At 42.1% G+C, this 25,305-nt stretch overlaps 1 protein-coding gene across 1 annotated transcript; it reads right to left on the bottom strand.

Moving 5' to 3' along the window:
• Window positions 1-967: 967 nt before the first annotated feature.
• On the bottom strand, window positions 968-6,538 carry LOC117932252 (3-phosphoshikimate 1-carboxyvinyltransferase 2). The gene is made up of 8 exons (XM_034853401.1): window positions 5,993-6,538; window positions 5,005-5,249; window positions 4,197-4,350; window positions 3,041-3,255; window positions 2,846-2,963; window positions 2,366-2,576; window positions 1,531-1,592; window positions 968-1,433 (listed from the first exon to the last, which is right to left on the bottom strand). Exons 1-8 carry the CDS (start codon window positions 6,332-6,334, stop codon window positions 1,215-1,217), a joined length of 1,566 nt encoding a protein of 521 aa, XP_034709292.1. The 5' UTR covers window positions 6,335-6,538; the 3' UTR covers window positions 968-1,214.
• Window positions 6,539-25,305: the final 18,767 nt, after the last annotated feature.

The raw sequence follows: 25,305 nt of genomic DNA, 5'->3' as shown, positions 1-25,305 counted from the left end.
TGAGAGAGATATGGGCAGAGGGGATGAGTAAATACAAGAGGAGACAGTGCATGTGAGAGAGAGAAAAGTCACATTTAGTGAGTGCTAGTAGTGCAAAACAAACTTGGAAAGAAGGCAAATCCCTTTTTTTCCAAGGACCCTTTATTAGATACCTTACATTTCAATTTATGTTAGGCTAGCATCATATGGGTTTGTACTTGAAATTATTTTAGAGACACAAACTCCTGGTTTCTTAAAATGAAGAGTAGTAATTTTCAAGGGAAATATACCCAATAGTGTGTGTCCCACTTTCTCTATATTAGACTCATCATCATAATAACCTTCATACCCTTAATCCTTAATGGGTCAAAGGATACCCAAACGAGGATGAGATGATTTTTGACCGTTTGGCACTCAAATTTTGACTGAGAGGGATAGCTTTGTTTCTTCTGAGACTGGTTCTTTAAGAGATAGTATGGCCTGAACTCTTATTTTCCATCTTGGAAATAAATGAATAAACTACTTTGAGAAGAAGGGAAAAGAAATAAATTTGTGACTAGGTGCCACCTGCACCATGTGACAAACTGATAGAAAAGTGAGGGGAGACATGTCCTTGCTGTTCTTTCTTTATACACAGGCATCATGTTCCATGCCTTGCTAGTTAATATAGGCTGGACCTGAACAAATTATCTTATATAATAATATGCATTGGGGCATGACACTCTTAAGATTAGGAGGCTTTCCTGGAAATGCTGCTTAGTGATAATAGTGAAATGGTTCCCTAGTGGCGTAAATTCACCCATACATTCAGCAGATATGAGATCAAGTTCATGCCCTCACAAATATCGAAAACACACTGAAAAACATGGATGGGCTTTTAATAATCTTGTACTTTTGAAGAACCAATCTCAATTGTTGAACAAATTAAGTTTGTGTTATTCTTGAGATCCCCACTATAAAAGAAAAAAAAAAAAAACTATGGAAAAACTTATTCTCAAGATCCATCCAATTCAATATGACTTCAATTCCACTGGCATCAAAGAGATTAAAACAACCAAGCTACTCATTAACTCAGAATAAAATTACTAGCTCAGGAACATCAATGAGCCCTGGCCAGCATAAATCTTAAAATATAACAAGAATACAAGGCAATAAAAAAGGGTGGCTTCCATTTCCCACTGCTGTGGTTGTCACAGTGGCGAGTCTTTCTTTTTAGCTTAAAGGTTGATGGTACTTCAATGTTTGGTAAAACGCTGGAGGACTTCGAAGTAGTCAGGGAAGGTTTTCCGGGTGCAACCAGGATCCTTGATGGTTACTGGAACATCTGCACAGGCAGCAAGAGAAAATGCCATGGCCATCCTGTGATCGTCATATGTGTCTATTGATGTCACGTTTAGTTTTTCTGGTGGAGTGATCACACAGTAATCAGGCCCTTCTTCAACTGTTGCTCCCAGCTGAAATTTAAAACCAAATGGCTCAGTATGGAAAATGCCTACAGAGTAGACAAGGTTATAGAATTTCAATTGCATATAAATGCCGCTGGAAACTGACCTTCCTGAGTTCTGTGCAAATGGCAATCATCCTTTCGGTCTCCTTCACTCTCCAACTAGCCACTGTTAAATAAGAGAACCAAGAGATCAGTGGAGCAGTTTTAACCAGATTTGTTCACATGCAATTCTAAGAAAATGGATTCAATAATCTACCTAATAAGATCTTTGTTTTCTGATGAAAAAAGAAATACTTCAAGTCAGCTGATCCTAATGGGAAAGGAAGTTTTCCTTCCAACTTTTAGTTTAGTGCAAGAAAATATTCTTTTCTTTCTTTTTTAAAACATTGGTAAGGGTTTGCAGTAAAGTTTCTGATTCCCCTGTGATAATCAGTAGTCCCTACATTGTTCTTATGCCTTTACATAAACTGTGAGCACCAAATGCCCACCCCACCTCCCCCCACTCCAGATAGAAATGGGGATTCCGTGATTCTCAATGTATAGACCAGCTATTTTCACTGCCATTTCTGCAGCCAAAATGCTAAATCAAACTGCATTTAATACCAATAGTAGAGGCTAACTCATTCCCATTTCCAAGGACATAATGAAATCAATTCACTATCATCTATGTGCCATGCACAAATTCTGAAGTAATAGAGCCCAAGTAATGGGAATTGCATATCTTAGTACAGGATTCCAAGAAATGGGAATCCCATAACTTAGGACCCAGCATATGGTATACACCAGTTCATTTCTATGAACTACACACATTTGAGAAGTCCAGGGGCCCAAAGAATGGGAATTTTGACTTGCCTAGTAAATAGTTAGTTTTTTTGTGATAAGCAAAAACAAATTGAATAACGACATTCCCATCTTTCACAACCAAAAGGCAAAACATACCATCTCTTATGGCAGTCGGCCCATCAGCATAAAGGGCAACTACAGCAAGAGTCATGGCAACATCTGGCATTTTGTTCATGTTGACGTCAATGGCACGTAAGTGTTTCCTTCCAGAAGAATTTCGGGGTGGGCCTGTGACTGTGACACTGTTCTCTGTCCAGGAAACTTTTGCACCCATTTGCTCAAGAACCTCAGCAAATTTTACATCCCCCTAAGTAAAAGGAAAATTGAGGGGAAAATGTGACTTCACTTGGTTAAGGAGAACATAATACAGATACAGCCAAACTCATCTAAATCATAAAAACAAAGCCAAATTTGGAAATCATCTGTCAATAGGAGTTCAGGAATCTAGGACTCAATCAAGAAGCACTAGGAAACATTGGAGAAAACACGATAGGAAAATTAGAGCAGGTGAAGAAATAAAAGTATACATTGCAATTCTGGAATAACTTGAAAGTTGGAAAATTAGTATTAGTTTACCTGTAGGCTGCTTGTCCCACAGCCTTCAACTGTGACAGTCCCACCAGTTACAGCTGCACCGGCTAGGAAGTAACTAGCACTAGAAGCATCACCCTCAACAAAAGCATTTCCAGGAGACCTGAAGGATTTTCAACCTATCACTCTCAATGGACTAGATTTCACAAACTCATGCAACTATGTAGAAGAAAAACCTACTTGTATTTTTGACCTCCTCGGATCAAGAAGCGGTCCCATGTATTACTGTGCTCTACACTAACCCCAAAACGTTCCATCAATTTCAAGGTCATTTCAACATAAGGAATGGAAATAAGTTTATCAATAATCTCAATCTCCACATCTCCTAGAGCCAAGGGAGCTGCCATAAGCAAAGCAGTCAAGTATTGACTACTAATTGATCCAGAGAGCTTCACCTGCAAGTAGAAATATAGAAAAAGTGGGTTGAGAGTGGACAAATCAGGGGTTGATTAGCAAAAGGCCAATCAACCCTTTTTTTTCTTTTTTTGTTTCTCTTTTTGGTGCCTAAAACAACAACCTACAGGTAAAGTCTTCCAAGTTTAGTTGTATTATACATTTTGCACAAAGCATTACCTATTAAAAATAAAGAAAAAGAGGAAAAAGAAAAATGATGACGATTATATTTTCTAGTATCAAACAGTTTTTTCAGCAACTTGTTCCTTTTCTAGAATGATAAATAACAATGGAAATATTCTTTTTTGAAATGAAGTGCTTACATTTTTAAAATGTGAAACAATTTTTTTTTTCTTATATTTTCTAAAAATGATCACATCTCAATTTTACAACACTTTTTGGAAAAGTGTCAATAAGCATGTCTTCTATGATTTTTCTTGTTTCTTTTTCTTTCTTCTTCTTTTTCCCTTTCATTTTCGAAACCAAAGAGGCTTATAATCTGTTTACAATTTTTTTCATTTTCAACCAAACAGGCTTCATGAAAGTGAAAGTTATAAACTAAAACATATCATATGACACATTTCCTTATGGTGACACCATGGCTGGAGCAATATTTTATGGAGGTTGAAAACAACAATAATATTTCAAAGATTTTACTCAATGCTGGTTCCTCCATGGTTTTGACAGTTTCATTTTTAAAAATGAAAAACAATTGAAATGAGAGAAAGAAAAGTGGGTCACATATGTTGACAAAATGCTTCAACTTGCCAGGATATTGTGCATAAATAATGGCTAGAAAAATCATAAAGTCAAGAACAGGACATGCAAATATAAGTGCAACTTTGGAGTAAGACCTAAAATTTATTATTCCAAAAAAAAAAATGAAATAAAACATATGCCATTGGATGCTAGAGTGCCAGTGTAAAGGTGAAATGAATATTACCTTTCCTCCTGGAAGGCCTCCATTCCCATTAACACGAACAGGAGGGCAGTTTGTTCCAAGAAAGCAGTTAACGTCTGCACCGAGCTGCTTAAGACCTGTGACTAGATCCCCAATTGGTCTTTCTCTCATGCGCGGCACCCCATCAAGTACATAGCTGAAAAGTTATTAATTAGCATAGAGGTGTCAGCTTGAAGAGTAACACAAATAAATGAGTGGATGATGTTGAGGAGCTCTGGGAGGAGAGAATAGCAGGGAGTGGCATGAACACAACAGTTGATGCATCCTCTTACAGAATCCAATCAAAATCCAATCTTTTTATTGTACCTCTTTTTCTTTTCTTTTTTCCCTTTGATAAGCAGGTGTCACATGATTTTGGCATGCCATTATTGTCACATACGTTTTAAAAGTAAAATAAAGAAAAAATAAAAAATGAATCAGATGACATTGTTGAGTAACTTGATTATAATATCCCAATCTGGCAACTTTAGGATCTAACTAGCTAATTGAAATTATCAAAAAGCAATCCTGAACATGTGTGCCACTTCTATGGCACGGTTTGGATTCTTTGGAGCTTCCTACTTAGTTGAAGTGATTTATGAAGACAAGAATGTCAACCTTTGTTGTCATTGTAGGTCAATTTCATTTTAGTATCAGAATTGAATCAAGCTAAAGTCCAAGCTTAACAGAAGAAATATATAGAAAGGAGAAGAAAAGGTTCTGTCTTGGAAAAAAACAACCCAAAATTTTTTGTAAAAGAGTGATCCCTATGTTTGCTTGCACAAGTTGGATGATAAAACATTTTACAAACCTTGCATTTCCACCAGCAGCTGTAACTGCAGCTGTCAATGGACGCATTGCTGTTCCAGCATTTCCTAGGAAAAGTTGGACTTCGCCTACTGATCCATTACCCACTGGAAATTGGCCCCCACAACCTTGCACAATAACTCTTTTATTTTCACTTTGCTCTTCCACTTGTAGCCCAAGGGTTCTCAGTGCTCCGAGCATGTAATGGACATCTTCACTATTCAACAAATTGTCCACAACAGTAGTTCCCTGACAAGATAATTGACATCAAAAGTTTTTAGAACCTGAATTCTACATGGAAAATTCACCCCACCTAAAGCAAAGACCATAAACTCGGATGTTCTAAAATATGTCTTCCAGCTTGAGAGACACACCAGTTAATCACACATACAATAGTCTACATTCTATAGCTATAGACTCCAAGTAAATTCTCCTGAAACTACATGATTTATTTTAGATAGTGCAACATCAAAAGAGTTCATGACTTGCTTACCAACCATTTTCTAAGGTTTATACATCAATTTAAAGTGTTAAGTTTTATACCTCACCCATACAAATCCATATTTTTCCAAATTCGTTTACTTCAAAGCCAGATTTCCAACACTACAGACACAAGTACCTTTCTTTGGTACCAATCTTTTCTTAGAAAAACCATTTTTTTTATAAGTATTTTCTTAGAAAAACCATTATTCGTCATTCCAATTTCAAAAAGAGATGCATAGATTTTCCCAGTTCTATATTTCATTTTATTTAAAAAAATCCAGCCTTTCATTCAATATATGATGCTAAGAAATATGAACAAGCTGCATCAAGAGTAGCAATCATTCACAATCGAATTTGAAAGGACGTCTCTACACGTATATAATTCACATAATCACAATTCACAAAGCATATCGTAATGGTACCCAATTTCCAATACAGAACCAAATCAGCTAAATCATATATTGAAAATCAAAACTTCACCCAACAAGAAAAGAATACAATCCTCATACCTCAGAGAGAGCAGCAAGAAGCAGAATCCGATTGGAAAGGGACTTGGAGCCCGGCAACGTGATGGTGCCGGAGATCTCTTTAATGGGTTGCAGGACAATCTCCGGCGCCGTCGACGGCTTCTCCTTAGTGGCGACAGAGGCCGAAACCCTAAACGGGGCCCTAACAGAAACAACCGAATTGCTAACTGCCCTCTCATGCTTCAAAGAAAAAGAAGAAACATTAGGCCCTGATCTCAAGAAGGGAGTAGTGAATGGAGGAGTGGGTTTGTGAGGCTTGGAGATATTGGGCAAGAGAGGGCCGTTCTGGACACCACCACTGACAATTCTGGTAACTTGAGCCATTTTTCTCTCTCTAGAAAACCAACTTCTCTCTAAACTAGAGGGCTCTGATGAAAGTGGGTATTGATGAAGATGGGTTTTGGGTATTGGTATCGAGCCTGAGGCAGAAGGAGGAGGAAGGGGAGGTGGTAGGGTTCAGAGCTCACCAACCAACTTCGCCAGCAGCCATCAAAATTATTGACGCAAACCGTCTTCTCTCCCACCAACCCCTTGATTGTTTTACTCACTCTACTTCATTTGAAAATTGCATTTATCCTCAAATTTTAATTATTTTGGTATAAGATTTTTACACATTTAGAAATGCCTTCATCCTTTCCATTCCTGCAATAATTTTTTATTCTTTTTAATTTAAAATAAATTTAATTTTTCAAAATTGACATGGTACAATGTGGAGGCTCTGTTTGGTGTGCGACTCGAACGGGGGAGTAGGCGGGGGTGGGACCCAGGGAGTAGGTATAATAAGCCATGTGGTTTGGTGACAGACCGCCTCCTGAATTAGGTAGACCAGTCGTGGTTCACAATCCATTCTTATTATTGGGCTTGACCAACAAATTCTAGCCCATGACAATCATCATCATTCATCAAAATCATGTTTTTTTATTTTTATTTTTACTCAAAATGCACAGGAAAAAAAAGGCCCCCTCCCTTAATAATAACCCATTCCCTCCCCCCCCCCCCCCAATAAGACTTTCACAATGATATTAAAAAAAAAAAAAAAAAAAAAAAACCGCCCCTCCCTTGATAATAACCCACCAAATCAAAAAACCGTAAAAAGTTCGATAAAAATAATTTTTCAACTTTTGAAAGGAGAATGCATCTTCAACAGTAATTTTATTCCGTATCTTTCAATTTTAAAAAATTTCTATAATTTTTAAAAATTTTGAAAATATAAGATAATTATTTACCTTTTTTATAAGAGTTATCATATTAATATTTTTATAGTCCGAGGTTTTTGTTTATCAAACAAAAAAAATCCGAGAATTTTGTCCAAACACCACCCTATTCAGCCATAATTTTTAGGGAAAGCAATATTGTTTTTAAACTTAATAATCTTCTTTCCTATATAATCTTGAGTTGATTTGACGTGTTTCTATTTAAAATATTTTTAATAAAAATATATTTAAAAAAAACATTTTTAGGAGAATCAAAAGCATTATAGTTGATTTTATAATATTATAAGTGATTTTTTTTTTAAGTGTTTCTCAAGATTTGTCAAATAACTTTTTTTTTTTTCAAAAATAATTTTTAATAAAAAAAATGTTTCTTAAAATTACTGGCAAATAGACTCTCAAACACTTTTATGATTTAAATCCATATATTACTTATTATGTAAAAATTTTACTGGAAAAATAATTGGCTTCCATACAGGTAATAAGACCTGACCTTTCATGACATCCCATGTTACCTATCTCCAAGCAGCATGTGCAACTTGGGCTTTTTCAAGGTTGTGATATTCCATTGTCTTCCAAGGTTAAAGGATTGAAGTAGCGTGGAAGCTTTTCTGAGTACAAGCAGCCTGGATCTTTGATGGAGGCAGCAAGGGAGAATGCCATGGCCATTGATCTGTGATCATTTTGTGTCTATTGCTGTCACATTTAGCTTTTCTGGTGGAGTGATGGAACATTAATCAGCCCCTTCTTGAGCTGTTGCTCCCGGCTGAAATTTTAAGGGAGAATTGCATTTTCAACGTAGTTAAGTCGGGTAATTGAGGTAAGGTCCTCCTATCACTTATAATTAAACTTAAAACCCAATGAAAGAGTAAAAATCGAGAGGAAAGATATTGTCTTTAAAAAATCCTTAAAATACCCTTATTATTAAATGAAAAAACTAACTAATCACCTCACCTTTCTCATTTTCTCTTTGATTTTTTTACCCTTCTCTCATCTATTTAATAATAAAACTAAATTAAATTATATTTTTATCAAATTGAATATGAAAGATTGTTAAAAATTATTATCATCATATACATTTTTGAAATGAATAACTTTTAAATACCTCATCAAATTCTTTTTTCAAACTTACATAGTATATAATAAATATTATTCTTTACTTCAAACTTATATTATTTCTCATATATATTAAATAATTTTTAAACATTTCATAAAATATTAGTTGTGGACCCCGCATTTCGGCTCATGCGTTTCCCACTCGATGGCGAGCTCGATTTTTATTTTTGAAAAATGATTTTATATTGATTAAGAAAAATGACTTGGAGTCGCCACTTATTTTTGTTTTATTTTTTAAAAAGGGTAAACAAAATAAGAAAGAAAAACCCTAAGTGTGACTCCTTATTTTGGAAAAGGCGGTCTACGAAAAACCGGATTGGGTTCGGGGGTCAGGTTACTTATTGGGAAGGTACGGTACAGACCGTAGCACCCCTTTAAGTCCCTAAAGTCGGGTCTCTACTAATAAAATGAAGCAATCATGGCAACTGATGAGGAGATCAATGAGTACCCAGAATAAATCATACACGCGTGAGAATCAAAATATACTTAGACGATTACCAGAGTGAAAGTAGGTGCGTACCTAGGCGACGAGCCACCACGCGCTATCAAGAGAGGGTTAGTACATCATATAGAGCACAAAACATATCACGTGCATCACGCAACAGGGATTAAAATTGTTCAAAGGAAAACTGGATTTTTGAAATTCATTTGAGAATCGGGATCTTAGAGATTATTTGAAAATCGGACTCTTAGGAATTAAATGTAAGAATGAGAACTTTTAGAAATTAAATTTGAAAGGAAATTGAGATTTTGAAGAATTATTTGAAAGTTCGGGATTTTTAAGAAAAATTAAGTTTTAGGACTATGGGAGTTAAATTTTGAAAGGGATCAGGATCGTAGGTTATTTAAAAGTAGAAATTATGAAAATTGATTTATAAAAATTGGAAATCTTAGAAATCATTCGAAGGCGGAGTTTATAAAAAATAATGAATAAAATGATAGTGATAATGATAATAATAAGTAGTGGGATAAATATGGGAACTGGAGCATGGGAAACTGAGAATTGAGTTCGGAGATAGGACAATTGGAATTTCAGGTAGCTAGATTTAGAAATCGGAACCTTGAAGAATTAGACTTTAACGATTGAAAATTTTAAGAGAAATAAATGGGGAAGTATGGAACAATGTTACTAATTAATCGTAACGATGTTCGGACGGATGAATAGTGAATAGTGGGATTTTTGAAAATTAGGTTTGAAAGTCGGATCTTTGAATAATTGGACTCTATTTATTGGAATTTTCAGAGGAAGGAAATAAGTAAACTTGGAATTTATAACAGTGATGACAAAGATGATATTTGGGTGAATAAGAATGAATGGTGGAATTTTTGAGTCTAAAGATTAAACTTGGAAATCCGGTTTTGAAGAATTGAATTTTAATGATTGAGATAAGTAAATAAATAAACATGGAATAATGATACTAAAAATGTTTAGACGAATAAAAAAAGAGAATAGTGGAATTTTTCTAATTGAGAATTTGAATTAGGGCGTTGGATTTTAAAAGGATATGACTTCGAGTAAATAGATAGGTATGGGATTATAATACTAATTAACGAGAATAATATTTGGGTGAATAAAGATGGATAATAGAATTTTTGGGACTGAAGTTTTAATTAAGGCATGGGGTTTTTGGCAGATTGGATTTTGAACAAGCATAGAATAATGATACTAATTGATGAGGACAAAATTTAGGCGAACTGTAGGATTTTTAGGTTTTGAGAAATTGAGTTAAGACGAGATTTTTGAAGATATAGGTTTTAAATAAATGGACGAATATGAGATAATAATCCTAATTGATGAAAATAAGATTTAAACAAATATTTGAAGAATTAAATTTAAGCATGGGATTTTTGAAGGATTATACTTTAAATAGATAGGCAAATGGGGGAGGATGATTCTAATGAAAATAAGATTTGAGTGAATTGCGGAATTTTTAGAATTGAAAAATTGAGTTAGGGAGTTAGATTTTCGAGGGATTAGACTTTAAATAAGTAAATGAATATAAGGTACTAATTCAAATTAAAGAAAATAACATTTAGCCAAATAGTAGAGTTTTAGGATTGAAAATTAAATTATAACATTGGATCCTTTTAAAGGATTGGATTTTGAATAAATAAACTAATAAAGGATGATAATACTAATTAACGAAGATAATCATTTAGAACGGAATAAAAAGAATAGTGGAATTTTTAGGGGTTTGAAAATTAAATTGGGACATCGGATTTCTAAAGGATTGGATTGTAAATTAGTAGACTCGTACAGGATGATAATACTAATTAACAAAAATAACATTTAAACGGAATAAAAAAAATGATGGAATTTTCAGGGTTGGAAATTAAATTAGGATATGGGATTTTTGAAGGAATTGGACTTTAATGAGTGCGAATCTTAGAAGAAGGTGAATGAATATATATCGAATAATAATAATAATTAACAAACGTAGTATTTAAGTGAGTGAAATTGAATAGTGGAAATTTCGAGATTGAAAATTAATTTAAGAAGTCAAGTTTTTGAAGAATTGGATTTTGAATAAATAAATAAATATAGGATGACAATTCTGTTTAAGTAAAGTAACTTTTAAATGAAAAAAGAAGAATAGTGGATTTTTTTTTTTAGGGGTTTAAAAATTAGATTTGGAATTCAGATTTTTGAAGGGTGGAAACTTTAATGATTTTTTTTTTTTTTTTAATGAGATGAATAAATATATATGGGATAAAAATAATTATTGACAAACATAATATCTAAACGTATAAAATTGAATAGTTGAATATTTAAAATTGAAAATTAATTTAGGAAGATATTGGAGTTTCGGAAACTAGATTAAAATCTTGAATCTTGAAAATTGACTTTGGAATTGGGGAGCTAAAAAAAAGGAACATTATGAAATAGAAACTCTTAAAAATTAGAAAGGATTTTGGGGAACTATACTTTGAAAATGAAGATTTTGACAATTAGATTTAAAAGTTAAAAAGGGTGAGGATTGAATCTTGACATTGAGAATGGAGAGATTGCACAAATAAGCAAATATATATGCATGAGTGACACTCTCCACCGACTGCATGCATGAAAGTAAGTGGGGCAAGTGGGCTTTGGAAGTGGGCTTGAGGGGGGAAGATTGAATCTCAAAGGAAGCTAGTGGGCCTTGGGCATCATGGTGGTGCGGGGATTGTTCAATTCCTTTCTTTTCCTGTTACAAAATCTCAATGATCATGGACCTCTTTTTTTTTTAAATCAACCCATGTGTGTAATGAGTTGAGCACTCCATGCACGTGCCCAGATATGAGCGTTTTGGCCAAAAGGGTAATACCCTCTGGTGATCAGATTCTGATCATGCAAACTGGAATGCCGGCCAACACCATTAGACCACGACCCCTTGCAGCAGTCACCGTCATTCCTTCGTGCAAGCCATGGGACGTCTCGGCAGCAAACTCAGCCAAGTCGTCAAGCTAACGCAAAACCTCAACAAGGCCAGCCATGGCGACACCTTCAAAAACGCCTTCGGATCATCCTCATGGGTGGCACGGAAGAGCTCAGGATCCACCAAGCTGTAGAGAGAATGCCCAGATGCGTGCTGTGATTGAATGCAAATGAAGATGGGTCATAGCTTAGGAGTCTACCATCCGGCGTTGGCTTAAGAGACTTCATCTTCAGCAACGAGGTTGACAGCAGAGCACATGCGGGCATGAATGAATTAGTGGGTACGAAGCCAATGAGTTGCACGAAGGTTAGGATGGATGTGGTGGTGAGAATAGTGTGGAAATCTAGAGAGAGAAATGGGTATATGCTTGGTGGTGTAAAGAAGAAGATATAGGCAGGCATGCGGGAATGGGGATTTGCATGGGATTGGTGGCATGGTGGAGAGAGAAAGTGATACGGGTGTGGAGAGGTAGAAGCGTGAGCATGAGTGGTGATGAGTTCATGCATGGAGATGGGTGCGAATGGTGATGAGAGAAAAATGCAAGCATGGGGTTGGCAGGAGAAGGAGAGAGAAAAGGTGGTGACAGTGTAAGGGTTAGCCATGGGCGCGTGTATCGCGGGTTTGGTTGATATGGGATGAGCTACATGCATGGGATTAGGAGATGGAGTAGGACTCTATTGACCTTGTACCCACGCAGAATTCTTCGCCAGGAGCTACATGTCGCAACCATGCTCATCAACTCAAACCATAACTCACCATGTTCACGATTCATTCCGTTAAGAACAAAGAAAAATGTGAAAAAGAGCATTTACAAAACAGAGTTCAAAGACAGGAGAAGCAATGATTGGAGACCCATTTCCTCGTTTCGTCCATGGGCTTGCAAGGGGGTGGAAAGATCTAGGAGTTTACACAAAAACAGGGGGGCAAGCATTGAGATATCTCACGCTGGAGCTAAAACAGAACCAAGGTCTTTGCAAGAAGAAAAACATGGTACAACAATGACAACAAAACCGTAATCATCCTAAAGATCAGTAAAAGCTAATCTTATGGCCTGAGATTCATGCATAAAACAAACAAAGATATCCCACAACAAGATAGTGAAAACAATGAGCAAAATCCATACCTGAAAAGCTTATTTACAAGCAAACCGAAAAGAAGATGCTCCTAGGAAGTCCTTCATCTCCTCGTAGCAGGTGTCTTCCCTTTCCAGTCTAAGGATTCTCTCCAAAAAAAAAACTCCCTCCAGAAAAGAAAACTCCTCCAGCTTCATCCCCCTCTCTCTCCTTTTTTTCTTTTTCTCCCTCTATCCGTTTTTCCTCTCCTGTTTCTATCTTCCCCTGGAAGCCACTACTAGCTCCACTATTCCTCCATCAGCCAGCACGACTTCTCAACCACCAGCATGGCCTCCTGCCATCTCCATGCCGTTCATGCAGCTTGTCTCACGTGTCGGGAAGGGGCCCCCATACTTGCCTAGGGTGCTGCCAGCTCTTCCAGAGGGTGAGACGACCTCCTTCCAATGCTATAAAAAATCTCCTAAAAAAAAAAACTACAAGTCTTCAGCCCTTGAAAAGGGGGTCTACAAATATGCCCCTCTTCGGTAGAGTTCACGAGTGTAAAGAACATGAACACTGGAGTGAAAAGCAGGTGCGAATAGTGAGTGAAATGAAGTGAACTCTACCGAAGAACCAAGGAGACCCCCATAGGAACACTAGTGAAACACGAACTCACTCAAACTAACAGACAAACACAAAGGCTCTAAACCTGAGAGAAAGCGATGTCTCAAAATGTCCCTGAAGCCACACTGAGGACCCAGGCTTCCTTTAAGACGTCTCCAAAAGTGACTCGAAAGACCATATCAAGGATGAGTAATGGTCGAACCACTCTAGAAGTACAGGAAAGAATGTGCCAGAAGAAGACTATCCTAAGTGAAACTATATGAAAATGACTAATGTAGGGTGCTCAATAACATGACAGAAATACGTATCATGAACTCAAAGGACATCGTCATAAGCAAGTGAGAAGGGAGATATGAAAGGACAATGACGAATAGGCGATAAGCATGGGGAGACTAGGTAAGGAAAACGAGGATAAATGCCAATCCATGAAGGCAACATGCGCAATGCTAGTGAATACCAATGCCAGGAGACGTGACTCTGAGTGCCAAGACTGACCCTAAACGCTAAACTGAGAAAATAATAGCTCTGGAAGCCAAACCAAAAAACTAACTCTAAACACTAAACTATAAGGCCCATAGGTGAAGACCTACGGTGGTGACAAATCTGAAACAAAGGGAGATTCCCTAAGCAAACTGACAGTAGGAGAATGCTCTAAACAAACTGAAAATAGGGGGATGCCCTAAACAAGATGACGGTAGGGGAATGCCCAAACGAAATGACAGTGGGGGGTTGCCCCAAACGTAAAGGACAGTGGGGGGATGCCCCAAACATAAATGACAGTGGGGGGATGCCCCAAACGTAAATGACAGTGGGGGGTTGCCCCAAATGTAAAGACAGTGGGGGGTTGCCCCAAACGAAAAGACAGTGGGGGGATGCCCCAGTGTGACGACTCGCAAAGATCAAGAAATAGATCAAGTAGTGAGAACGATCTGCAAAACAACTGATGAACTCAAAGACGGGGGTATGCCCCAGTGTGGCGTGCTGCTGCGAATCCCAATCCGCTGGAAATGGCTGAACGGGACTCTACGAGTCTCGAATGACGCTCTACTGAGATCTCATATCGCTGAAAAGCCCAGGAATAATGGTCAGTGAGGCGAATACAACATATCTCGGCCGAGTGATGGAAACTGTAACGGATATGTGAGAGAACGATCGCCTCCAGGGCTAAATGAGGGCAATATGCCCCCGTATGACATCAGATGTACCCGATCTATCCTGATGACCCGAGAAACACCAATGGGACGTATAATAGATCTGATATGTACCCCACGGAAATGATGACGCAGGAAATCCAAGCACCAGAGACAACTCCATCCAGGAATCACGACTATATCAAAGGGTATGAATCTGGCTGAATGACTCAAGAGAGGCTCCTCGGAGTATTCGGACAAAATGAAATCAAACATCGACCTGGCGTGTATCTCATAACCGTGGATGATCATGTAAACCAGTGGGGATCTATAAATCTCGATCAAGATGGGGAACATGCCTCAGTGTGGCATCGAGAATGTAACATGCCGAAAAAATCAGATGAGCTCAGATCATCTCTGCCTGCAACTGAATCAAACCCACATATCGAAGAGGTATCCCTCGGAAGAAAGCATGACGACACCTAAACATCTAAAAGCGCGGGCCTGGCTAGATGGCTCTCGATAGGCTCCACCAAGGACTCATCGTGAGGATAGCGAACATATCGTCATCTCTGCATACATCTCGCAAATAAGGATAAGCATGCAACTCCCTCGTGATCTATAAATCTCATCCGAATGGAAACATGCCCCTGTATGGCATCGAAATGTATGATAGGTCGGAGATCAGATAGCATGGAATCATCTATCCTCGAACATGTGACCTCTGCGAAAATCCATAAAGATCCTCCGAAATGGAATATGCCCCAATATGGCATCAGGTGCGCGACAGGTCCAAAGAACAAATGTCATGAAATCATCCATCGTCGAGCACGTGTCCTCCATGAAAGTCCATAAATCTCATCCGAAACGGAAAATATGCCCCAGTATGGGCATCAGATGCTCGACAAGTCAGAAATCGAGCGACATGAAATCATCCATCGTCGCGCATGTGACCTCCATGAAAGTCCGTAAATCTCATCCAAAACGGAAAATATGCCCCAGTATGGGCATCAGATGCTCGACAGGTCAGAAATCGAGCGACATGAAATCATCCCTCGTCGCGCGTGTGACCTCCATGAAAGTCCGTAAATCTCATCCGAAACAGAAAATATGCCCCAGTATGGCATCAAATGTATGATAGGTCGGAGATCAGACAGCATAGAATCATCTATCCTCGAATATGTGACCTCTGCGAAGATCCATAAAGATTCTCCGAAACGGAATATGCCCCAGTATGGCATCAAGTGCGCGACAGGTCGGAAGAACAAATGTCGTGAAATCATCCATCATCGCGCATGTGACCTCCATGAAAGTCCGTAAATCTCATCCAAAACGGAAAATATGCCCCAGTATGGGCATCAGATGCACGACAGGTCAGAAATCGAGTTACATGAAATCATCTATCATCGAACATGTAACACTGGTCGTCTGAATCCATAACTGAATCATGCACACATCTCCAAGATGTACCTCCCGGATGGAGAGGCATGATGGCATCCAAGTGTCGAGAAGTGCGGACCTGGCTGGGTAGATCTCAGGGGCTCTGTAAGGTAACGATCATGTCTACGTCTCAGTGAGCATCCAGTAAGTGATGATCATGCAAGTCCGTGAGGATCCATGAACCTCTAAATGAAATGGGATATGCCTCAGTGTGGCACCAGAGGTATGATAGGTCAGAAATCGGGTGACAGCAAATCAATCATCGTCAAACTCGCGATCCCGGTAATCCGAACACAACTGAATCAGACCTGCACATCAAAGAAGCGACTCCCAGAAGAAGAAGCATGGCGATATCTAAATATCAACCAGATCTCAATCACCTGTCCAAGTAGAGGCTGCTGAAGACGACATCTGATCCCATGGCCTCAGGGTGGTCTTAAGACACGGGACGTAACGTAGGCCAAGGTGATAGGGTGATAGAAACGAAAGGAAACTAGGCTCAAATACCCAATGATCAAAACTCATGCCCTCATATATGAAATGCAACATGTATAGTGAACCCCATGAGCCATGGACCTGAGGATGCCTAACGTGAATATGATGTCGATAAGGAGACAAATGAAGCAACATGAACTGATAGCGGTATGTGTAATGATGATGCGAAATGAGTATCGAACCCGAGATGGGTCGTTGTAAGGAGGAAATAAGATGTGAAGGGAATGAGATGAATCACAAGCAACGATAAAAGCGACAGCGAAACAATGAATATGTGAAGAAATGTGGTGATCGCCTCAGATCAAACATGAAGTGAAGTCACATCAATAATGAACGTAATGATGGAAAGGACAATGACTCAGAGTCCTTAGGAGAAGGTCACTCATCTCTCTCACAAATAGATATGACGAAGCAATACAAATAACATGGGATCTCAGAGAGCTCACATACGAACTCCCAATAACGAACATACTCGATAAAAATGACCCCCAAACATCAATATACATACTCAATGATAAAAAATAATACACACCTATGTTTTTTTTTTTTTTTTTTAATCCTTTTTTTTTTTCTTTTTTTTTAATTTAATTTATTTATTTATTTATTTATTTATTTTTATTTTATTTTTTTATTTTTACATATATACAAACACGCGTACCCCGAACATGAATAAATGAACCCCAAAGATGATATCAATAACAAATGGACACACTCCCAAGTGCTAAGGTAACAAACAAACTCTCTCTGACAAGATGACCTTCTCAAACTAAAGATCTCTAAACCAGTGTCCACGAGACAGATGGTGGAAATGATGTGACTATCCTCCATGTGATGAACTGAGGAGGCTCACCACTCAGGGTGGAGAGAACATGAGACGAACAAATAGTAGATAGGATAGGGAAGAAGAGATGAATAACACAACCAATAAGATGAGATGAAAATGCAGAGGTACAGTGATAAGAAAAGATGATGAGAAAAACATGCCCCTAGTCCAAGACTCATGAAACTCCCAAACAATGCATGCATACATTAAAGGGCCCCTGTCCCGGTGTGAAAATGTGAGCAAGGCGATAAGAAAGAAAGGATATAATACGCATGTGAGGCTCAATGGGCTAGCAACGGACTATGTATCACAAAGGAATAACAAGGTAATGGCTAACTGAAATGATGGCCACCCATCCTACGACCATGGTCTCAAACATAGTACCTCTTTAGCTGATCCACATTGGTTGGCTCTGAGAATCGGTTTCCGTCTAAATCCATCAGCCATGCAGCGCCCTCTGAGGTCAACTCCCTGATGAAATAAGGTCCGCTCCAGTTGGGTTTGAACTTCCCTCTAGGATCTCTGATCAATCCCCTGATGACTTTCAAGACTAAGTCACCTACATGTAGTGGTCTAGGCTTGACCCGCTTTTTGAAAGCGCGGGCCATCTTCCTCTGATATGCACGAACATGGTCTGCTGCTCTCAATCTCCTCTCATCTAGGAGATTGAGCTGATCAAATCGAGCTTGAGCCCAATCTGTCTCGGGAATCTGCTGCTCTAGTGCTACCCTCAACGAACCCATCTCAATCTCGACGGGTAGCACCGCCTCCATGCCATATACCAATGAGTAAGGTGTGGCGCCTGTAGAGGTGCGAAGAGAGGTCCGATAAGCCCACAATGCAAATGGGAGCTTCTCCGACCAATCCCGAGAAGTCTCAATCATCCTCCGTAGTATCCTCTTAATATTCTTATTCGCGGCCTCTACTGCCCCATTCGTCTGCGGCCTGTACGCAGATGATCTATGATGTCGAATGCCGTATCTCTGTACTAAGGTGTCAACCTCTCCTCTGAAATGTACCCCTCTATCTGAAATCAACTCATGAGGGACCCCATAGCGACAGATGATGTGTGATCTGATGAAACCAGCGACTCCAGCTGATGTCAATCTCGCATATGAGGCGGCCTCCACCCACTTGGTGAAGTAATCGATGGCGACCAGGATGAACTCATGACCACTGGAAGATTTCGGCGAAATCTTCCCGATGATGTCAATACCCCATACGGAAAATGGCCATGGCGAAGTAAGCGCATGCAACTCGGAGGGCGGCACGTGAATGAGATCTCCGTGTATCTGACACTCGGGACATCTCTGGACGAACTGACAACAATCCGTCTCCATAGTCAACCAGAAATAGCCGGTCCTCATGATCTTACGGGCCAACATATGTCCTCCCATATGTGGTCCGCAGACTCCCGCATGAACCTCTCGCATCACTCTATCGGCAGAAGCCCGGTCCAAACATAATAGTAGCATCCCATCAGGTGATCGTCTATATAGCGCCTCGCCACAAATCACGAATCGGGCGGCCAACTGTCTCAATGCTCTCCTATCCTTGGCAGTGGCGGCCTCAGGATATACGCCGAGTCTCAAAAAGTGATATATGTCGTGGTACCAAGGCAAACCATCATCTATCTCCATATCCTCAATCAGACAACAGTATGCAGGAGCAAATCTCGACTCAATCAATAATGGGCGAACAGTGGCATCGACAGGAATGTCGATCATGGAAGCTAGAGTAGCTAAGGCATCAGCAAACTGGTTTTGCGCTCTAGGCAGATGGGTATATCTCAAATCATCAAATCTCCCGACCAGTAGCTCCAAATACGCGTGATAAGGCCTAAGCTTCACATCTCTAGTCTTCCACTCGCCCTGAATCTGTCTCAATACCAGATTGGAGTCACCAAACACCTCCATCTGTCTAATCCCGAGCTCGAGGGCTGTCTCTAACCCCAAGATACAAGCCTCATACTCAACAATGTTGTTCGTGGCAGGATGTCGATCCGAGAATGCCAAACGAACAGATCTGGGAATGTGATCACCATGAGGGGATATCAACAGGACGCCTATCCCGTATCCAGAATGGTTGGCCGCACCATCAAAGTACATGCGCCAACCTGACAGACTAGTCACAGCAGCAACATCCTCGTCTGGAAAGTCGTCATCAATGGCCCTGCCATCGGAAACCGGTAAAGAAGCTAGATGATCTGCGACAATGCTCCCTCTGACGGACTTCTGAGTGACATAATGAATGTCAAACTCAGTCAGAAGTACCAACCATCTCATGAGGCGACCTACCAGGGCAGGCCTGTCAAACAAATATCACAAAGGATCTAGACGGGATATCAAATGCACTGAATACTCGGTCATGTAATGTCTCAATCGTCGAGTGGCCCAAACCAAAGCTAAGCAATAGCGCTCAATCATAACATATCTCGTCTCGTAGTCTAGCATCCTCTTACTCAGATAATAAATGGCTCGATCCTTGCCCGAATCATCGAGCTGAGCCAACATGCATCCTAATGCTACGTCTGAAACTGACAGATATAGGAGTAGGGGACGGCCTGGTGTGGGAGGCGCCAAGACTGGAGGCGACAACAAGTACTCTCTGATCCTCTCGAATGCGTGCTGACACTGATCATCCCAAACAGTAGGCTGACTCTTCCTCAAGAGTCGGAAAATGGGCTCACAAATGTCTGTCAATCTGGCAATGAATCTGCTGATGTACTGAAGTCTGCCCAAGAAGCCTCTGACCTCTCTCTCTGTCCTCGGTGCAGGCATGTTAAGGATGGCTCTAATCTTGTCCGGATCTACCTCTATGCCTCGCTCACTGACCATGTATCCCAAGAGTTTCCCAGAAGTCACCCCAAAAGTGCACTTCTTAGGATTCAGTCTCAATCTGAACTGCCTGATCCTCTCAAGAATCTCTCCAAAGCTGCTAAGTGATCTGATCTACCTCGGGATTTCACTATCATGTCGTCTACATAAACCTCGACATCCCGATGCATCATGTCATGGAAAAGCGTGGTCGCTGCTCTCTGATAAGTGGCTCCTGCATTCTTCAATCCGAATGGCATGACTCGGTAGCAATAAGTACCCCACTCGGTAATGAAGGACGTCTTCTCCATATCCTCTGGAGCCATCAAGATCTGACTGTACCCGAAAAATCCGTCCATAAAGGACAACATCGAATGACCTGCCGTACTATCAACTAGCATGTCGATGTGTGGAAGAGGAAAATCATCCTTAGGACTGGCCTTGTTGAGATCTCGGAAATCAACACAGACTCTCACCTTGCCGTCCTTTTTGGGGACAGGGACGACATTGGCCAGCCACTTCGGGTACTCGACCACTGATAAGAATCCTACACTGAGCTGCTTCTGGATCTCCTCTTTCACCTGCAAGCTCCAACGAGGGTGCAATCGTCTCAACTTCTGCTTAACCGGTCTAGCATGGGGCAGAAGTGGCAAACGATGCTGGACGATAGATGGGTCAAGGCCCGGCATGTCCTCATAGGACCATGCGAAGACGTCCAAGTATGCTCTGAGCAACTGGATGAGGCTGTCTCTCTCATCTACAGATAGATCTGACCCAATCCTCAACTCCCTAGGCTGATCTGAGGTGCCGAAATCAATAATCACTGTGTCCCCTACAGCAGGTGAAACCCTCTGATCAACGGGATCCGAATCGGAAACAGAAGATGAGTCATCGTCTGAGTCATGCTGTAAAATCTCATCGTCAATATCAAAAACCTGTGATGTGGGTGAAGATGGTGCAGATAAATCAATACCAGAAGAGACAGGCAAATACTCAAAGATGCTCAAATCCATAGATGAAGAGTCAGAAACATAGTCAGAACGGGAGACGAACCCCGACAGAACGTCAAATGAAAGAGGTGGGCCCACAAAGTCGGGCGCTCCCTCTATAATGCGAACATGGCTATCAAACAAATCATCAAAAACTATAAGGTCCTCAGCGGACTCCTGAGCAGGGGCAGTCTGGACCTCCTCGGCGATCTCGAGGACGGACACCCCGAAAAGATCAAATGGCGAAGCGAGCTCCGGCGGGGCTATCTCCTCGGTCTGGATCAAGCTCATCGCGAGCATCTCATCAACGTACTCATCACGCGGCACAGCTCCGTCCACTACGTCCCCAATCTCGGCAAAAGTCCCGTGATCATCGATCTCATCCGGGAAGCAAAGCGTCATAAGGCTCGTGCGATCTGGGGAGGGAGGAGCAATCAACACAGAAGTCGAAGGGCCAGGGGCACCGTCACTCAACTGTAACTGCTGGACGAGGTGCTGAAGCTCGGCCTCCTGGGTGGTGCTGAGTCCTCCGATGACCCCATCAGATGGTGCATGTGGCTCTGATACCCTCACAAAGTAATCGGCTAGACTCATGGTGTATGGGCGGACAGGATAATAAAAGGGCGTACGAGTCAAGCGAGCCTTCACCCTCTCCCTGCGCAGTCGCGCCATATGACGATAGTCAGCCTCAGTGGGAATGAATCCGAGCCCGAATGGTACGTCGCGGTCCGGAAAGGCCATGAACTCACTAGGCCCGTGCTGACGCCGCCCCAGGCCCATACCAGGAAGATAAGACATACTCCGCATAATATCGAGCACCACCGTGCTGCTGTGCTGGTCGAAGGACATGGCTACAAAATCTCGACAGAAATCCTCCATCTCCAGAGTCTGTACCTCATCAAAGGTAAATCCGGTCAGAAAAAGATCATCATCAGCGTGACTAATCTCGAGTACGGGCTCGGCAGAGATGAACCTATCACTCGCAGACTGCACCACGACGACCCGGCCATCATGAATAAACTTCACCTTCTGATGAAGGGAAGAAGGAATAGCTCCGGCTCTATGGATCCATGGTCGGCCCAGAAGCAGGTTAAAGGATGTAGGAATCCTCAAAACCTGAAACACGGCAATGAAAGTGGCCGGACCGATCAGCAGCTCGATCTCCAATGTACCCATGACCTCCCTCCGAGTGCTATCATACGCGCGAACGGTCTGAGTGGAGGGACCGAAGTCAGAAGGAGCGTATCCGAGGGCAATGGCAGTGGCGAGAGGGCACACGTTCAAGGCCGACCCATTGTCCAGAAGGACAGATGGGACTCGGCGGCCTGAACAACCGACAGATATGTAGAGTGGACGCGTGTGATCTGAGCCCTCCGGTGGCAAATCATCGTCTGAGAATACGATGCATGTGGCTCGGCCGACCGTCATCATGTGGATCAACCCCTCGGGAGTGGTCGTGGTATCAACTCTGATCTGACTCAAAGCTCGAGTCAGTGCATCCCGATGAGTACTGGAGGACGCCAAGAGGCTCCAGATGGAAATACGAGCCTGAGTGCTCTGCAACTGCCTCAAAATCTCATCGTCCTCGGCTCTGACCTCCTCGGGAGCGGACGTACCCCCAACTGGCCTAGCTGCCGTGGGAGGTGGCTGTCGCATCACTCTACCTCCTCGGAGAACATACTGAATGTCCAGAGTCTGGGAATCGTCAACGTGTGGAGCCTGAACCTCCTCAACATCCGGGATCAAGATGAAAGGCGTCCGGACGCTGTAATGCGGCAAAATCAATGGCTCAACAGTGGTAGCCTGCACCGATGCCGCCTCGGGAACCAATCGAAATGGAGCGGGCATCCGAGGACCTAGAGTCACCCCACTCATCTCATAAATCACATCTGACATGATGGGCTCTGGTCTGAATCGTCATCACTCAGCATGTGGATGTGGTCATCGATCTCATCAAACTCTAAGAAATGAATGCCATCGGCTGGGGGAGGGACTGCATGTGTGGTGTGAGCAGGCAACGGGTTCGTGGTCACACTCGGCTGACCCAAGTGTACCAAACCCTGGTCGATCAAATCCTGAATGGCATGCCTCAAAGCGGTGCATCGATCGGTCTCGTGTCCAGGCCCCTGATGGTATGCACAGTGTAGATTCATCCTGAACTGAGGCGGAATCGGCTGAGGCGGTGGTCTCGGAGTGAGAGCGGCCAATACTCCGGCCTCTGTGAGCTTCCGAAGAGCTTGGCTCAACGGCATGCCTATCTGGGAGAACTGTCTCTGCGTCCTCAAAGCAAAAGGAGCAGAAGTCTGCTGAGCTCTGGGTCGGGGATAAGGAGCTGCGGGTCTCGCAGTGAACTGGGCAGCATAGCATGGCTGTCCTGCAGCCGTGTAAGAAATAGGAGGCCTCTCGATGCTCTGAGTAGCATAATAAGGCAAAGCCAAAGGCTGAGGCTGATATATCTGATTATAAGTCGGGTAAGGTGCTCGTGGCCTGTACTGCTGAGGCGTGTAAGATGGACGAGCCTCCAGAAGCTGTGGAGTAGGCTGATGACGCCTGAGAGGCCTCTGACTAGAGGAACTGATGGCACTCACATCTGTCGATCTCTGTCCTCCGAAGGGTTTCTTCCCCTTAACATCACTAGGGAAGAATCTGCCCACAAACCTCTCGAGATGCCGTCCTCGACATCATATAAAGCCAGAGCCAGAGATCCAAAATCTGTAAAAGGTACCCCGACCACATGCCTGGCAATCCTCGGCTGTAGGCTCCTCAAAACCATCTGAATCTGATCTCTCTCCGACGGTCTGTCCACTATCTCGGCAATCTTCCCACGCCAGCGGGAGATGAATGAAGAAACTGACTCGTCTGATCTCTGCCTAAGAGCCTCGAGCTCCCTCCTCGATACGTCAACGACAGTATTAAATGCATACTGTCTCAAGAACTCTTGGGCCAGATCATCCCAAGTCCGACGACGTGATACATCCAAAGAAGCAAACCAACGCTGTGCAGCGCCGCCTAAAGACATGGGGAAAAGCATGATCATCTGAGCCCCGTCCAATCCATGAGCCCTCATGATCGTACTGTAAAGCCTCAAATGGATGCGGGGGCACCCAATCCCCGTGTATCGCTCGATCTCTGGCATCCTGAACTTGGCCGGTAAACTGGCCACTGGCATCCCATCGAAATCCTCCCAAGTAATGGCTCTATCGGAAGTCCTCAACTGCCTCAACCCCTGCTCAAGCCTATCCATGCGAGCATGTGGGTCCTCTGAGGTCGGGGTAGGCACGGTGACGGGAGGCGGAGCAACCTCGGTCTGACTATGTAGGGTGAACGGCATGGCCTGTGGTGCTGACTGACTGGGTGGAGGGGGTGGTGGCACTGTATGGTCAGACTGGGCACCATCCGGGGGCGGGACCTGCTGGGCTTGCTGCCCATCTATCCTCCGGCTAAGGCTAGCTATAGCCTCCTGAATCGAAGCCATGGCCTCGGCAAACTGATCGACGGTAACTATCTGTGAATCCATATCCCTCTGATCTGATCTCTGGTCTAACTGGTCCGATACTCTGATCAATCTACCCCCAACTCTGATCCAAGAAGTCGAACCCAGACTGAACGTATCGGTACTCCTACAACAGCGGAAACACTAGATAAGGTGCGGGGTAAGGGAAACTTCACAAAGAATGTCTATCAAACGTGTCAAAAGGTAATCTGGAAGCAATCAAACTGATATCCAATCCTGAGCAGATATATAAGAGACTACTGCGAAGGTAACTAAACCTGTCACTACTGAACCGGCTCTGGAGGCCCACAGATGCACCCACGTGTTTGGGAAGGAAAATTCTAATTGAAATGTCTAAGGCTCAAACTACAAGGTCAAGGTGGCTCTAAAAGGAGATAGGTGGACTTTAAAAGATCCCTAGCAGAAGCGATCGTACCCTCCGATGGTACGCAACCCTCTGCACGCCTCCGAAGAGACGGGGCGCTTCCATGCAAGGTGGTCATCACCTCCACACATGCACTACCTCGACATCCCAGGGGGTTTCCTATGGCGAAACCTCTCAAACTCTCAACTCTCAATGGTCAACTAAAGTGCACAGTGAATGGTGTGGGTGCATCCGAAAAACCCCAAGAATTTAGAGCAGAAGAGGAAACACACTGGTCGCACGACTATCCATGAAACCTAGCTCGG

The sequence above is a fragment of the Vitis riparia genome, chromosome 15, assembly GCF_004353265.1.
Source record: "Vitis riparia cultivar Riparia Gloire de Montpellier isolate 1030 chromosome 15, EGFV_Vit.rip_1.0, whole genome shotgun sequence".
NCBI classification, from domain to species: domain Eukaryota; kingdom Viridiplantae; phylum Streptophyta; class Magnoliopsida; order Vitales; family Vitaceae; genus Vitis; species Vitis riparia.
The sequence above is the reverse complement of the archived record's forward strand: the minus strand, read 5'-3'. Positions and strand labels throughout refer to the sequence as shown.